At 40.3% G+C, this 18177-nt stretch overlaps 1 protein-coding gene across 1 annotated transcript in view; it reads right to left on the bottom strand.

Annotated features, from left to right (window-relative positions):
* Nucleotides 1–264: 264 nt before the first annotated feature.
* Nucleotides 265–18177, bottom strand: part of LOC132306221 (metal tolerance protein 2) — a 43046-nt gene continuing 25133 nt past the window's right edge. Inside the window, exons 8-12 of the mRNA XM_059803544.1 lie at nucleotides 2352–2414; nucleotides 2071–2176; nucleotides 1254–1399; nucleotides 687–778; nucleotides 265–597 (exon numbers count right to left, since the gene is read on the bottom strand). Coding sequence (XP_059659527.1) covers nucleotides 435–597; nucleotides 687–778; nucleotides 1254–1399; nucleotides 2071–2176; nucleotides 2352–2414 — 570 coding nt within the window. The 3' untranslated portion in view covers nucleotides 265–434. The remainder of the gene's footprint in view (nucleotides 598–686; nucleotides 779–1253; nucleotides 1400–2070; nucleotides 2177–2351; nucleotides 2415–18177) is intronic.

The following is an 18177-nucleotide window of genomic DNA, read 5'->3' as shown; positions in this document are numbered from 1 at the left end:
ATCAGTAACATTTTTCCTGCACAACTCAATGCATGCCATCCCACATATCATCCTCAAAGACCACAATCCCACCCTTCCTCTTCTGCAGACAAAGTAAAATTCTCAATCTGAGTTAACAAGAACTCATTCATCATGAAACCACGACTAGGATTCATGGAATCAAATAATTTGACTATTAACATATAATTTTTTTCTTCCAATTCACAAACTTAACCTGGTAATAACAGTTATAATTCTGGAACAATAAAGGTCTGAGAAAGCAAATACACAAATTCCAACACTCCATGCCCCTTTAAAAATGGGGAATGGATCTATATTGTCTATGAAATTTAAATTTACATACAGTACACCTTCAGCATAGCCATATGGCTTCAGCAAAGCCCTAGTCTTACAAAAAGTAAGATATATCCTAACTAGAAACAATGAGATGCAGATTATGGAAAATCATTCCTACTTTCCTTCCTGTTATTTTCCAGCAATTGCTGGTGATACTGTGATTTCGAATGCCCTAGTCGTAGCTGAAAGTAGACCTGAACAATGTTGGAGGCTGCCCTCAAAATATCTTTTTCCGCTTCTTCTGCCATTTCCATTGCATCTCTTGGAAGAGGAAACAAAAAGTATGCAGTGTTTTAGAGTGATAATCAACTTGTTGAACAAAATTCAAGGAACAGGTGATAGAAGCTTACCTAATCAAAACGTCAGGTGGCATGGAAACCTCAATTTCAAGTAAACTCTTGCCTTGCAACGTGTGGTGTGTTATGCAGTCAACCACCATTTTCTGAAACCCATTCAAAACTTGCATTTTTAGACTCGCATGTGTGTGGTATACAAAACTGTTTAAATCTACTTCCCAAATTTCACAAGTGGGCACAAGGGATATTTATTATTTTATTTTTAATAAAACTCAATTAAGCCCTATGACAAACAAACAAACAAAAATGCTATGCTGGCAATACAGCAAGAAAGCCCGTGTTGCAACTCTCTCCACGCTATATCCAAATTGAGATTCGGGATATTAATCATATTACGCACTGGAGCCTTGAATGTTCACTATGTGAAGAGATTTAGGACTTGGGAGAATCAGAATGCCACAAATCAGCAAATGGAATGTCAAAAGCATATTTGATATTATATTCTAGTACATATGAACCATGAAGAGTGAAACTAGGCATCCTTCAGGAGAATATTTTCCAACCCCAAACACAAGGTCAACCTGAACTGACCACCAAATAAGTTAAGACTTAGAGAAATACCCCTCCAAACTTTGATAATAATATGTTAGCAATGATGTTTTCAATTTCCTTATGCTCTGGGGATGCAGTCCCATTCTGGTAATCTGATCCCTTTGTATCTGATTGCCGGTCCATTGTACTGGGCAAAATTTGTGAAATTGCAGGCTCTACAAGAAAAATAAATAATAAAAAAAAATTACTATTAAATTAATGAATAAATAAGAAAGAATCAACACATGATAAGAAAGCAAGAAACTGGTGAACTCTAAAGACATAACTACAATCCTGTATGAAATAAACAAGAACATCCTACCAATAAGACCTACAGCAACCTATAATTTTCAAAAACATGTAAACTAAACTGTATTGAAAATAATGTTTGTTTGGTTTATCTCGTTCCTACATGTAGATGGCAAAGATAAATCGATATATTCATATGTTCACATCACTTAAAGCATATACCTAACTCTAAAAGCCTTTCGTCATGGTACCATGTACACATCCAATTATATTTCAATTGCATCACATATCTACAAATGGTCTAAACAAGAAGTCACAACTAATAAGATGAAAGCAAGGAACGAAGATCACAAATTCACGACCAATGGCCACCCTAATCATTATTCATTAGTCATGCTAGCGGGTTGGGAATGAGGAAAGAGTGAAAAGTGTACCTTGAAATGAAAATGACTGTGATGGTAGATTTCTATAATAAAAATTAAAAAAAATAAAAAATAAAATACACAAAAAAAAAAAAAAAAAAGAAGCAATAAAGGAAAAGGAAAAGGAAAAAAATAGTAGGGCAACAAGAAGAAAATAATAAAACCAAAAAAGATACCTATATGTATGAAGACTTCAGCTACTTCAGGATGGTACTTCTGAATTTGACGACGAACATTTTCATCAACATCGTGTGCAGCACTAACACTCAAAAAAGGATCGACCTGACAGACGAAATTAACTGCTATATCTATTTGAGGACATGAAATCACATAGGATATCCAATCACTTAGATGTCTATGATGAAATCAAATGGATCACATAGCTGTCTATGACAAAATCAAATGGAAGGTAGTACCACATAGGATATACAACAGTAAAACAAGCAGCAGACCCTACCTCAATAATTACATCAAGATACAGAGATGAACCGGCCCTCCTTCCCCTGAGGTGATGCCATCCCTATAGCGTTCAATAGAAAATGGTTTAAGCAAAAAGGTCACGAAAATATATTTCAAATGATCCACAAAATTTCAAGCTATCATATATCAAGAGGCAACTGTTGGCAAGGTAGTACAAGATTATAAACCAACAATAGCCTATAGTCTTCCCTTGAGTCAATAACCAGTCCAACAAATGAGACTTCTTTATCCAATAAAGAGACTGACAAATGGTAAAATAACTAAAAGGAAAACATAGAAGAAAAAGGAAATAAAACCAGGAGAACTGTATTTGAAAAGCATAATCAATACCTAATGTAGTCGTCATTGGAGTTTGAAATTTTAATATTAATTAGATATAGATAAAAATTAAATAAATTTGCACATTGACTCTCCAATGATGAATTTCTTATAACTCGTGTCAGTAACAATCTAAAACTTTATTTATTGATGAAAGTACAGATATCACAATTATATTCTGGTCACTCACCAGAAATGGATTAGAGAACAATATTTCTGCTCTCTGAACATAGGCCAGGAGACACTGGCCAAAAGCAGTTATATTCTGTTGTTTAATATAAATATTGGATTCCACAAGAAGGTTAGGAAGTCTTGTTTGTTCCACCGTGTGTTTCCACAAAATTGGGACACTTGGAATGTGTATGTGTGCCAGAATCTCGGAAGATTCAGAGAGGTCAAACGAAAAGGAAGATCCTTTTGGAATGATCAAGCGATTGTAAGGTTTCGGATTTGCCTTTGATGAAAGGACTTTTAGTTAAGACTACAATGCTATCTAGTGAATTGAAATGCAATACTGAAAGTAAGTGCACGAATGTAAAGGAATTGAAAAGACTTGTATTGAAATTGCTTGAATTGAAATACAAAGTATTGAATGTTGATTGATGTCGTTGAGAGAGTTTGAAATGTAGCCCTAAACAAACTATTTATAGGCATTAAAGCCTTACAAGAAGGACCCATGTCCTTTTAACAACCGCCCACTCCTTTCTTACAAAACACTTGTCTATGCTCAGCTACCGAGTTCCAACTTCCATACCCATGATCTATGAGTTTCTTCCATTGCTACCATGTGTCCCACGTTCTTCAAACTACTCATCTGAATATATATATATATATATTATGTAATTTAACTGCTTCAGTCTATTTCCTGTTGAAATGGATTCTATATAATCCACGATCTCCTTATTCCTAATTTTTAGGAACTACCTCCTTAAGCCGTGTATTGATTACTCCTTAAAGGTAGGGACTTCTAAACTGAACTGTCAGTTGAAGTTTAACGTATTACAAACTCCTTTAGCCCATGTCCTCCTTGTTTTCAGGAAATCGTTCAACCCACGACTTGATAGCCAGCTGTCGTTATCCTTCCATACTTGCCTTTCTTGATCTGCCAAATGTTTCCAGCATATTGGAATCTCTTTCCTTTCCAAGTTTGACATGTGTTAATTTATCATTTGGACCATGATTTAGTCCAGTCATACTCTTTTACTGCACCATGTCATCATTGAAGTGGCCAACTATTGGCCTGACACTTTTATGTGCCAACATTATGCCCCCCAATTTTGAAGCTTTCTATCTTCCGAGATTAGGCTTGTAAAGATTTAAAATTTGAAACTTCCTAGATATCCGCATAAGCCTTATCCAACAAAGATTCTTTGTGTGCCGATTACTATTCCCAATTTGAAAACCATCACCTCTTACTTAAAAGGCCACAACTTTCCACCTACCACCATTAAGTGCCTGTCTTCTTTAATCCCTTTTTAAAATCAGAAAGTTTCCTTATATTATGCCATCTTCCTCGTTCAAGACAAAGCTCCTTCTTCCTTCTGTATCAAACCCTTCTTCCTCTGTTGAAGCTTTCCTTTCAATTTCTTAGATGGCCCCAAAGGAAAATCCTCTCTTGATCTTCCTTTACCTTCTGATCTTCCAACAACCCATGGACATCAAGCAGCGAAAGCTATCTCTAGCCTTCCAGCTGACCAGGTTTTCCTAGAATCTTTCATCATCTTACCTGACGACGTTAAATCCGTAAGTCTGGCTTTTTCTTCCAAAATTCCCTCTTCAATTACTTCCTTCTACCCTCAAGCAGAAGATTCGCTTCCTTTTTTGAAGAAATTTCCAAAAGCATCAAATGGCGACTTACCCATTTTTAACTTAGAAAATTGGGTTACGCCATTTGAAGGTTGGAGCGCTTAGGTTGATAGGATGACTCCACTGAAGGAAGAAAGCTGGAAGCAACTTGGAATTTACGATGCAATCCAGCTTAGCAAAGTTCTCCCAATTCAAGATAAGTCTCTCTTCTTTGCTACCCTATTCTTTTGGAGCTCTACCACAAATTCTTTACATCTAAACTGTGGCATGATGGCTCCTACCTTAAAAGATATCTGCCACTTGACTGGCTTAAAACCCATTGGTACTGAAGTGAATTGTCTTCTTTATGATCCTGACACTGCTTTTAACTTTCCAACCAAAGAATCTGGTACAAAAACTTATGAAGCAGCTTCCGGCCCTTTTCTTCAAGCCTGTATAAAGCATACCCCTCAAGCCGAAGATGCAGAACACATTGCCTTTCTACTTGTATGGCTTAATCGGTTTATGTTATGTGTTCCAGCCTTGCAAGTTACCAAAGATCTAGTGGAAGTAGCCATCGCTTTGTCAAAAGGTTCTCCTTTAGCATTGGCTCCCCTAGTCTTGATTGCAACTGATTTTTCCAGAATGGGAGGTCCATTTTGGATCTTCCAACTCTGGCTTCAGATTTACTTCCCAGAGCTAGGGCCGAAAGTTAGACCTTCGGCCAATAATGCTTTAATTTCCTTCAGTTATGCTTCGGTTATGCCTAAACCTCAATCCTTCAGAAATTGCTTCACTTTTTTCTACCAAGGCTGCCAAACCAGAACTCCTCAACAATTCCTTCCATTTTCTTCCCGTATTCAAAGTCCATCTTGGCTCTCTCCTATCCCTATTTCCACTAAGAAACTATCAGAAGAACAAAAGTCCATATGGGCCAGCTTTTTGGTGGCCAGAGATATTCATTACAGTACCGCTTCATATTCTTCCAAAAATAGCAGCATTGGTGTAGAGTTCTACAACCCTGCTCAGCTTGCCCAGCAGTTTGGCTTATAGCAGATGATTCCTCAGCCATCGTGTCCCTCTTTCAACGGCACCTTCCATCTTCATGTAAAATTCAATGATGATGGTTTTATTAAAACCGTGAGTAATAGATTCAAATCTTTGAAGAAAATCTTCCAATTTAAGCCTTTCGTTGAAGATCCAACTTCTGATCCTGCCTTTGACAAATGGTGGCATTCCTATGTTGTGAAAACTAGGGAAACAGATTGTTCTTCCCTTATTACTACTCAACTTGGTTCTTTCAAATTTGTAAATCCTGTCTTCCAAGGAACCGACCTTCTCAAAAGTCCCAAAAGAGGTGGCAAGAAAAGGAAACAGACAGCTAAGACTAAAGCAACCCTTACCTCTCCATTAAAGAAAACTAAAAGAAGCACAAGTTCCAAACAAGGTAATAACTCATTATTATATCCTCAATCATTCAAACTTAGTTACTTACCTTTTCATTCTTTTGCCAGCTCTTCCTATTGACTCTGATGATGAACAAGATCCTTCCAATCTGTATCATCTCAGAGTCATAGTCAAACAGCCGAGACAGCGCCTCCCAAAGGAAAGATTTCCTCGGCCAAAAAGGCATATACCTTATAACTTCTTTCCTTCTTCCTAAGTTGTATATTTACAAAAGCAGTTTCTCACATTCTTTCTTGCATTCAGGCTCCTGCTAAACCAACCCTTCCAAAAGGTACCACAAGATCTGGACGTCCACTTGTTCGAAGACAACTTCCTATTCCTGAAGAGACTATTGATGTAAGTGAAAAAAGTCTCAGTGCTGATCCGGAAGAAGAGAAAGATGAAATCGAAGAAATAGGAACAAGTGAAAAAGAGGAAACCGAGGAAGAAGAAGAAGAAAAAGAAGAAAAAATGGAAACAGAAGAAGAAGAAGATGAAAGAGAAGAGAATGACTTTGAGGAAGATGAAGCTGCGGGAAAAGATGGTAGTGAAGAAACTGCCCATTCTGAAAGAAAATCTTCTGCTGAGGTATTTCTTGATACTTCATATTTCTTCTTTCTGCTCCTTTTGACTATTTATTAACAGCACTTTGTTTTTCAGGATTCTTCTTCACATAGCCCTCTTGATCCCAATCTACCAAGTCCTCCAAGATCACCATTGAAAAAACAGACATCTCTTACTGTCGTTCTTCCAAAAGATCCACCTACTCCTCCAGTAGGGAAATCCACCCAAATAGGAGCTTCTGGTACGGAGGAAGTAGTTGAATCTCCCTCTCCACAGAAGAAGGTAACTCTTTATTTCTTTTCTTTGTTTTCTCATATTTCCTTAACCTCATCCTTCTTGTGCAGGACACTGTTGTCCAAACTCAAGCTTCCATGGCTATCACTTCCATGGGATCATTCTCGGCTTTCAGTGATTACTTTCAAGCCGTTGAGTCTTTGGTTGAAGAAAGCATGACTTCTTCCTGCAGTGCTTTAGCCCTTGTTCCCAATCCTTCCAACACTTTTGAAGAGGATAAAGAAACCTTACTTACCCTTCTTCAGCATGATTCTGCTAATCTTCCTTTCGTTAAAAACGAACTTTCATTGGCCCTAATCAAACTTAGCCAACACCAAGGTTTCCCGGTGAAGATTCAATCGGCCATTTCTTCATTCAAAGCTTATCTTCCAAACCTATCCAAGTCTATCCAAGAATCCCTATCTGTCATTTCACAGGTGGAAGAGAAGAACAAGAGAGGAGATTTCTTTACTGATAAACTCAAAGGCTGTGCTGTTGCTTTCAAATCTCTCAAACCAGAAATCGATAGGCTCCAAACTAAGGAACTTGAGGCAAGCCTTAGCTCAAGTTCAACTTGATCAACAAGCGCTCAACTCCAAGCTAGATGGAATGAAGAAAGAGACTGAAGGCTATAAGGTGCAGTTTACCAAAGTTTAAAGTGTTCTTCCATGATGGAAGAGTCCAAACTGCAAGTTGTGGCCTCTTTGAATCAGTCCAAACTTGTCTGGACTGATTTCAAAAATAATTTTGTGGGTCTATAATTTTCTGAACAATATTTCCTATTGCTTTTGTAGGCCAATCTTTTGGTCATGTGATGGACTTATAAAACCTACTACAAATAATTGACCTTTTGAATGGTAATCTGCCTTCTCATGCAACCTTATTATTCTGACTTCAATCAATCTAAAACGATTAACTTATTTTGAACCATCTTCAAAAGATGGCTTTATTCCACCAATTCAGCCTCAGAAAGTGGACTGACCTTGATTTTCCTTTTCTTCCAAAACTTCATACATGGTTGGCCGATAACGTTTCAGATATCGGCCATTGATGGGTTTTGAATGCATTTCCCCATCTAAATCTTTCAACTGATATGCACCTTTTGATAACACCTTATGAACTTAAAATGGTCCCTTCCAATTTGGAGTCCGTTTTCCATACTTTGGACCATTCTTCTCAATTGGAAGTTTAACCTTCCATACCAAATCATCCTCCGCGAAGGTTTTAGGTCTTACCCTTTTATTATAAGCCTTCATAACCTTTTTCTTATGAGCAATTATATGGTCTTAAAGCATGTAAACGTACCTCAGCCAGATCTTCCAATTCTGCCACCATGGCTTCATTATAATCGGCCGGTATCAAGTCATTCTAAAAAGCAAGTCTGGCCAATCTTACATTCATCTCCATTGGAAGAACAGCATCATGCCCATAGATTAATTTGTAAGAAGTTATTCCAGTGCTTGTTCTTTTAGAATTTCCGTAGGCCCAAAAGGCCTCGAACAGTGTCTCATGCCATATTCTAGGCTTCTCATCAATCATCTTCTCAATAATCCCTATAAGGATCTTATTGGAAGATTCTGCTTGGCCATTACCCTGAGTATAATAAGGTATGGAAGTTAGCATTTGTACTCCTCCTCCTTCCCCAAATGCTAACACCTCATTTCCTCGAAAGGCTGCCGCATTATCAGAAGTGATTGATTCTGGAATTCCAAAACGATGGAAAATATGTTTCTTTATAAAATCAATAACCGTTGCTTGATCAACAGCTTTATAGGCCACTGACTCTACCCACTTAGTAAAATAATCAATGGCCACAATAATCCAATGATGACCTTCAGAAGATGGTGGATTAATCATTCCAATTAGGTTCATAGCCTATTGTCACGATCCGATTCCTAACGACGCCATGAGCATAGAAGATACGCATGCTGGTTGGCTAAGAACATTCATTGACTGGGAATGGTTCCAGGGAAGGGGCGTGCAGGACCACAGGATGGTACCTCTTCAGAGTTCAGGCAGGTCGACTCGGTTCAGTTCGAGGTGCTTGTCGCTAGTCTTGGACTTGACTATGAAGAAGGGAGTTGGCCATCCCTGCACAAACTGGTCGGGAGCTGGAGCCGTTCCCCTGACGAGGCCATGGCAGGCCGAAACCAGTCAGCATGTATCCTTGGGAGGGCAGGTCGTGGTGGCTGACCAGGGCGCTTGCGCGAGCTAAAGCAACGCCTTGGTGCCGCACGGGCCGTGCCGCTGCGCCAAATCTCTAGGCCCGTGACAAATGGTATCAGAGCAGGACTTGGGGTAAAGCACGGTGGGGTGCCCCCTTGTCGGTCCGGGAGGGGTCAGAGAATGAAGACGGTGCATTGAAGTTGCGTCGATTTGGAGGAATCAATGCAGTTGGGGGGGAGAGCCTCCATCTCCCCAGGAAGAAGCGTCCGTTGAAGTTACGCATTGAAGGGCCGGAGGGCCGCGCGCACCAAAGTTCGTGCTTAGTCCTTGGGTGATGCAAACCATGGTGAAGGGCGAGCATCAAGTCGGCAGGAGGCCATTGCTTGCTCGGGATGTCGCGGAGGCGGCATGACGGAGAAGAGTCACGTCCTTGAGGAGTGGACGTCCCCTTGGTCCGAGGCCTATCATTGGGCGAGTGCAGTGCAGGGAGCTGCACAAGGAAGCGATGGTGGGCAGGCGAGCATACCACTTGGAAGAGAGAGACTTTGGAATGTTGGACGCAGTGGAGTCAGCGCCGCACTGCGACGAGGGCGTCGCAGGATTTGGGTGGGGGAGAATGTCACGATCCGATTCCTAACGACGCCATGAGCATAGAAGATACGCATGCTGGTTGGCTAAGAACATTCATTGACTGGGAATGGTTCCAGGGAAGGGGCGTGCAGGACCACAGGATGGTACCTCTTCAGAGTTCAGGCAGGTCGACTCGGTTCAGTTCGAGGTGCTTGTCGCTAGTCTTGGACTTGACTATGAAGAAGGGAGTTGGCCATCCCTGCACAAACTGGTCGGGAGCTGGAGCCGTTCCCCTGACGAGGCCATGGCAGGCCGAAACCAGTCAGCATGTATCCTTGGGAGGGCAGGTCGTGGTGGCTGACCAGGGCGCTTGCGCGAGCTGAAGCAACGCCTTGGTGCCGCACGGGCCGTGCCGCTGCGCCAAATCTCTAGGCCCGTGACACTATCCTCTAAATGGCCATGGCTTAACAAAAAATCGCATTTCTTTAGCTGAAACCCATTGGATCGGCCCATGCTTCTGGCATGCTATGTAACCCTTTGCATAATCCATACAATCTCTTAGCATACCTGGCAATGATATTTTTTATCTTCTTAACAACCATCTCATCTTTATTCCAGCCTGATGTGCTCCACAAGTTCCTCCATGACTTTTGGCCATAACAGAAATAGCTTCATTTTTACTAAGGCATTTGAGCAAAAGACCATCTTCCACACTTTTCTTATAGAGTTCCTGGTCGAGCAAAATATACTGAAAAGCCTTTCTTCTGATTTTCCTACTTGTTTTCCTTTGTGGGTTCTTTAGAAAAGCCACAATTGAAATCCTTCAATCATCTTCTTCCATGTTGTGAATATCTACCGCAAATGACTCGGCCATGTTGGAACTTCTGCCGTTGGAAGGCTTCTTCTAGTAATCTTTACTAACTTTTCTTCCATCCCTTTTGGAACTCTAATTCCAAAAGCTAATTGAGCTAAGTTATTAGCATCCTTATTATACTCTCTTGGCCAAAACTCAAGTTTAACCTCATCAAATTGTGCAATTAACTGAGTGGCCAGAGAGTGGGACGGTCTCAAATGCCAACTTAGACATCTAAACTCTTTTGATAACCGACTCAATACCAAATTTGAATCTCCAATGATATGTACACTTCCCACAGCCATTTCAAGTAAAATTTCTAGACCTATAATCAATGCCTCATATTCCGCTTGATTATTGGAGCATTTAAAATCCAAGAAAAATGAGAAAGATACCCTTCTTCCGTTTGGGGATATGATTACAATTCCAGCTCCCGCTCCTTCACTTGTGCTGGAACCATCAAACATCAAAACCCATGGTACTCCAAATATTGTTGATGCCTCCAACTCATCACACACATGTGGGTCAATTTCAGTTGATGGGTGGTCGGCAAAAAAATCGGCCAACGCTCTACCCTTTACTAATTTTTGTGGAATATAAACAAAGTTAAACTCCATCAAAGCCAATGCCCACTTGCTAATTCTGCCGGTGATCATTGACCTTGATAGCATATACTTGATCAAATCAGTTTGATAAATGACATACACCACAAACGGCAACATATATACTCTCAGCTTCATGGCAGAAAAATACAAAGCTAAACAAAACTTTTCAATCGGTGTATATCTACACTTGACCGAGTCAATGTTCTACTTAAATAGAAAATAGCATGTTCTTTTCCTATCTCATTGTCTTGGGCCAGCATACTGCCAATAGATTCTTCCGCCGCTGATAGATAAGGTTTCAGCGGCCATTTCCTCCGTGGTGGCATTTCAACTGGTGGATTAGCCAGATATTCCTTAATTTTGTCAAAGGCTTATTGATGCCTTTCTTCCCATCTAAACTCTTCTTCCGGCTTCAATTTCAACAGTGGTGAAAAAGCATAGATCTTTCCTGCACAATTCCTGATAAATCTTCTAAAATACTGAACTTGGCCGATGAACCTCTGCAACTGCTTCTTGCTAGTAGGTGCCATAGCATCCATAATGGCTTTGGTTTTATTCTAATCTACTTCAATCCCCCTACGATGAACCAAAAATCCTAGAAAATTTCTAGCGGCTACCCCAAATGCACATTTAATCGGATTCATCTAGAGTTTGCGAGTTCGCATTCTTTCAAAAACTGTCTTCAAATGGGCTAACTGTTGCTCGTTGGCCGATGACTTTACTATCACATCATCAATGTAGACTTCGATTAAACGGCCGATCATATCATGGAAGATAGCATTCATTGCCCTTTAGTAAGTTGCTCCTGCATTTTTTAAACCAAAGAGCATGACAATCCATTCAAAAGTTCCAATAGACCCTAGGCATCTAAATGCAGTCTTTGGAATATCTTCTTCAGCAATGTATATCTGATTATAGCCCGAATGCCCATCCATGAAAGACATAATCTCATGTTTAGAGGAAGCATCTATCAACTGATCCGCCACTGGCATTGGATACTCATCGTTTGGCGTGGTAGTATTTAAATTTCTAAAATCAACGCAGACCCTTATCTTCCCATTCTTTTTTATAACTGGCACCACATTTGAAAGCCATTCAACATATCTAGCCGTTCTTATGAAACCGGCCTTCAACAATCTTTCAATCTCCTCCTTCACTTTATGCACAACTTCCTGTGACATTCTTCTTGGAGGCTGTTTGTATGGCCGATAACCTTCTTCAATCGACAGTTCATGTTCTACCAACTCCCTTGATAGCCCTGGCATTTCTTCATAATTCTAGGCAAAGCAGTCTTTATATTCCTTCAGCAAGTCAATCATCTTTGCTTGATAAATAGGTTCCAGGAACCCACTAACATAAATCAGCTGAGAGTTTTCTTCCGTGCCCAAATTGACCTCCAACAATGGATTCTGAACTTCTGCCTTGCTGTCATCCATTCTACGTGGAGCTGATTCCAAATCTTCCAACTGGATTGCATCCAGTTTTTCTTATATGTCTGCTGGAATTTTAACTTCGGCCATATTAGCCGAACATTTTAAAATAATTGTTCGTGCTTGGCCAATCTTTTCTCAGCCAAGTATGCTTTCAACCTAACACAAGCGGCCCGAAAAGCCTGCTCTTTTTCTCTCCTTTTAATGTGGTCCTTGTTCATCATTAAACACTTGAGTCTTTTCAGCAACTGACATGAGGCATTCAATCCTCGGCCGGGACATCTCATCCGCTAATTCTTGTATGTCCCCCTCAGCCAACCTCCTCCTTGTGGTGGCCAATATTGGTCTTCCATCTTATCTGTACCTGTAAACTTAATTGGTACACAATTTTCATCATATAATATTGCTTCAGCCGAACATACCTTAGCCACAAAAGGTTTGTCATCGTCCTCCACTATTTTTACCTCACTTCCTTCCCAGAAGATCAACATCTGATGCAGAGAAGAAGGTATACACATGTTGGGATGGATCCAATCCCGTCCTAAAAGCAGATTATATGCCGCTGTTGATTCTATCAAGAAGAATGCAGCAAATGAAGTTCTTCCCCCCTATAGTAACTTCCAATGGCAAAATCCCTTTGGTATTAGTAGCTCCTCCATTAAACCCACTAATGGCAACTTCACTGGGGATAATATCTTCAATGCTTTTGCCAAATAACTTCAACGTAGTTACTGGAATAACATTTAAAACCGATCCATTGTCAACCAAAACTCTGTTGATCGGTTTTCCTTCTACCCACACCTTCACATAAAGTGGCTTTAACTGCTGGGTCATGGCCAATGGTGGTTTTTCAAATACTACCTTGTCAGCAGCACTTGTTACTTCCGTAGTAACCCATCCCTTCTTGGCCGTATCGGTGTTCTTCATTGTTGACTCAGCAGCTATTACTTCTTCATTGGTGGATCTGAGTAATTCTTCCTCCTTAAGGCTTTCCTCCACTGTCGTTGACTAACATGGAGTAACCTCAAAGACTGCCAGTAGAACAAAAGCCATATTGCAAGCTACTTCATCCGGAAAACTTCCAAAACGAATTCTATACTTAGGGGCATGCTTAGGATCTACATCTGTGTCAGTTTCATGCCCCCCGAGTGCAACTTCATCTTCAAAAGCAATGGCTATGTCCATGTCTTCTAGTTTCTGCTCTGCTTTCCTATCTCTGTTCTCGGTCGATTCAAAACCACCGTTATGAGGATCTTCTTTCTTCCACCCTGCAGCCCTTCTGTGTTGTAGCCTCCTCTTCTGAGTTCAAGTATGACCATACCTAGCCGAAGGCCTTTCTTTCGGGAATTTCGGATGTTCCAGCCTCTTCCATCTTTCAGGCAGAGTAATAGGTGGTCTCACCATTCGGAACTTATGTGAAACATCTCCTTTTTGTACCCAAACCTCAAACTGAATCTGTGGTCTTCTTTTAAAAGTAGAAGAGTACTGCCCGAACGTGTCACCATAACTTCTTTCCTCCAGTCATGAATCGGTCGTACATCCATCGGCCGATCATGAATATTTCTTTTGAAAGAATGAGAATCCCTTCTATGATCATGGTGGTGCCTTCTATTATCGTGGCCCTGGGCATCACCATGATTAATAAGAGCAATCTGAGCTTCTCTCAACTTCTTTTCTAAATCTACTATTACCTCACTGCTGGCAGATTTTGGTTCTGGCTTGAGTGGAACTTCCAGTATCTGCTTCTCGCCTCCAATATCAATCTTCTTCCTTGGAATCTTTGGAGCAAGGCTGATCATATTACTAGTAACAATAGTAGGAAATGGGTCACAGTCCACTCCCATTACTTCCAATTTCTTTTCTGGGAATTTCATCATTCGTTCATCAATGGCTTTCTGCAAAACGTTTCGAAATACAAAACAATTATTAGTACCATGATTCCAAGAATTATGGTACTTACAAAATTCTTTTCCTTTCAACCCAGTAGCAGTAGGAATAATATGTCCCTTAGGCAACGATATTTGTTTATCGGCCATTAGGTGATCGAATATTTGTTCTGTTTTGGACAAATCATAAGTATAAACTATTCCAGAATCGGCCATTCCTTTCTTGGCCGAAGAAGTAGATGCTTGTCCGCCACTTGTGGAAGATTTCGATTTGACCAAGACCTCACAAACGTATGGCTTCTTGATATGGACATCTGCCACATTAACTTCCAAATCATCTTCTAATTCTATTGAGAAGACTTCATAATTAAGATCTCTGTAATAAGTTCCTTTGGAAGAATTCTTTCTATCTTTTTCTTCTTTGAGTATGGACTCAAATTTGCTGGCCTATCAGCGAACTCAAATAAGTCTGTGAACTCCATTCCTTTAAATCTCTTCCGGAGTTCAAAGTCTAAGCAATTAAGGGTTAGCCTAACATACTCCCTTTCTAGAAGAGATACACAACATTTCAATTTGGCTCTTCTGAACCTGGCAATAAACGTTTCCACAGATTCATTGGCCATCTGGCATAGCCGAGATATATCAGCCAAAGTTGCCTCTCATTCTGTCCGGTAGAACTGCGTGTGGAAGAGCTCTTCCATCTGCTGCCAAGTATGAACAGAATCTGGTGGTAAGTGCATATACCAAGAGAAGGCTGATCTCGTGAGGGAGTTTGGGAAAAGCCTCAATTTCAACCACTGACTTGCTCCCGCTTCCCCCACATTGAACAGTGAACCTGCCAATGTGTTCTACGGTAGACTGGTTACCTTCCCCATTAAAAGTTACAAAATCTAGAACTTTGTATCCTCTAGGGAATTCAAATTCATCAACTATTTTCGGGTATGGCTTCCTATAAGCCTGTCGGCTTACTCTTCTAGCAGCTAAACTAAATTCCCAGTCTATCAATTCCGTCAACAGGCCTCTATCCAAAAAAACTGGTTGGGCCGGTTGATTAATTCCTGGCGGCTGGTTAGCCGCTGGAGGTTGATTGTTCTCTGGCCAAGCTGGTGGGTTGGCCATTGGTTGCCCCCGGGCACCGCAGGTGGTGGATATGGTAGGTTATTCCTCCATCTTCCATAATTGCCCCCCGGGTCAAGATAATCCCTTCCAGGGAAATTTGGAGGAAACACTTGAGGCTTTGGAGGTGGCTGGTACGGCAGTTGTGGAAGCGGCTGTTGTACTGGTGGTTATGGGAACATTGGAAATTCTAGCCAAATCACTATTGGGTTTTGTGAGAAACTCACCACTGGAACTTGCTGAACTGTGATAGCTGAGAGATATTCTGAGATAATTTATGATCCATGTCATCAAAGCGGGCAGTTATCCTACCCAATGCCTCGGCCAATGGTGCAACCAATGATTGCATCTCAGCACGTACACCTGATTCTTCAGGACCAGGATTAGAACTTCCAGCCTGAGCCGGCTGAACTTCTTCTTCTGGATCTTCATCACCAGTTGTAGTATGACGAGTCGACTTTGATTTTGGCGGCATGAATTGCAATCTCTACCAGGTGTCCGACCAGGCGTGCCAATTAATGTTTCCACAAAATTGGGACACTTGGAATGTGTAGGCGTGCCAGAATCTCGAAAGATTCAGAGAAGTCAAACGAAAAGGAAGATCTTTTTGGAATGATCAAGCGATTGTGAGGTTTCGTATTTGCCTTCGATGAAAGGACTTTTAGTTAAGACTACAATGCTATCTAGTGAATTGAAATGCAATACTAAAAGTAAGTGCATGAATGTAAAGGAATTGAAAAGACTTGTATTGAAATTGCTTGAATTGAAATACAAAGTATTGAATGTTGATTGATGTCGTTGAGAGAATTTGAAATGTAACCCTAAACAAACTATTTATAGGCATTAAAGCCTTACAAGAAGGACCCATGTCCTTTTAACAACCACCCACTCCTTTCTTACAAAACACTTGTCTCATGCTCAGCTGCCGAGCTCCAACTTCCATACCCATGATCTATGAGTTTCTTCCACTGCTGTCATGTGTCCCACGTTCTTCAAACTACTCATCTGAATATATATATATATATATATATATATATATATATATATATATATTACGTAATTTAACTGCTTCAGTTTATTTCCTTTTGAAATGGATTCTATATAATCCACGATCTCCTTATTCCTGATTTTTAGGAACTACCTCCTTAAGCCGTGTATTGATTACTCCTTAAAGGTAGGGACTTCTAAACTGAACTGTCAGTTTATAGAAGTTTAACGTATTACAAACTCCTTTAGCCCACGTCCTCCTTGTTTTCAGGAAATCGTTCAACCCATGACTTGATAGCCAACTGTCGTTATCCTTCCATACTTGCCTTTCTTGATCTTCCAAATGTTTCCAGCATATTGGAATCTCTTTCCTTTCCAAGTTTGACATGTGTTAATTTATCATTCGGACCATGATTTAGTCCACTCATACTCTTTTATTGCACCTTGTCATCATTGAAGGGGCCAACTATAGGCCTGCCACTTTTATGTGACCATAATTGTGCAATGCATACACATGAATGACTACATGCAACAAAGTGCTCAATTTTGTTGGCGCACTTTGCACTTCATGTTGTTGCAATCTCGAGCAAATTACAGAAGATTCTTCGGTATTTATAGGCTCTCATCCTCTTTGTTAGAGCAAAAAGTTAAGTGATTTGCCAGTTTAGCAAACACAAACCAAATGTACGAGAATCTCAGAGCATTGCTAACATCATTTTTCCTTTAATGTCTTCATTGGGTAAGCTTCTTCACCATGTCATTTCACTGCTTGCATGCCAAGCTACTACTATCTCTATATTTACTCTCTAATTTTCTCCAAAAATTGTGGTTCACTTTGATAAAGGGACGGAGGGGTTAGAAAGAAAGAATCCTCAGTTTTTCAGGACCCTCCTGTGTTCAAGTGGGGCAAGCTGGCTGAGACCTGAATTTCTGCACTGAAGCTGCTGAATCAGTGTGGCACAAAAATAAAATAAAATAAAATAATTCAAAATTATCATTAGTACTATAATAACTGGTATCGACTGTTGGAACTTTATTTTTTAATAGGCTATATCACTCGTAACTTATCGGTCCTTGGCAATACCATTACGTAATAATGGCGACTATGTAAAGTACGGCAATAAACATTAGCCACAAAGAAACCAACTATAATCAACCCAAAAGAACTTTGGTAGAGAAGATGACAGGAGAAAGTTCCTTGTATTCATCCTCTGTGTTACCTGGACTTGCTGGAACCGGCGAGGGTGCGTGTCGACACAACACGACGCGGACACAAACTCGGGATATGCGTCGGACCTTGTACAGTTCAGATCGGACTCGGCCGTTGAAGAAAACCCTTGCTTTGGTTGGTCGGTAATGGAGGTTAGTTCGCCGTCAATTTAGGAAGAAGATACGTTGTGGTCGAAGGAAGAAGACAACTGTGATTAACGCGTTATTTGCATAGAAATTCATGCGGTTTGGAGCGTGTTATTCACGCTCTTTTAACTTTACGCGTTTTTACTCTTCATTTACTTATATATTATGGGTTAGTGGAATCCAGTTAGTAAGAAAGAGAGCTCATTGTTTTTGTCACGAGAGGACTTTCTTGACAGCCTTACTCTATTGAATGTCAGTTTAGCATATTGTATTTTTTTTTTTTTTTTTTCCTAATTGGTACTCAAACACACTTGTCTCTTTTGAGACTTGAACCCCAGACCTCCCTTTGGGAAGTAAGAGGCTGATACCACTAGGCCACTGGGCCGTTGGTCATATTGTATTATTCTCTGGTAATTATATCATCATCATGTAAATATGTGATAAAAAG

The sequence above is a fragment of the Cornus florida genome, unplaced genomic scaffold, assembly GCF_030987335.1.
Source record: "Cornus florida cultivar Cherokee Brave unplaced genomic scaffold, ASM3098733v1 CherokeeBrave_3.0.0_Hap2_Chr05, whole genome shotgun sequence".
NCBI classification, from domain to species: domain Eukaryota; kingdom Viridiplantae; phylum Streptophyta; class Magnoliopsida; order Cornales; family Cornaceae; genus Cornus; species Cornus florida.
This window is presented reverse-complemented; position numbering and strand designations above follow the sequence as displayed.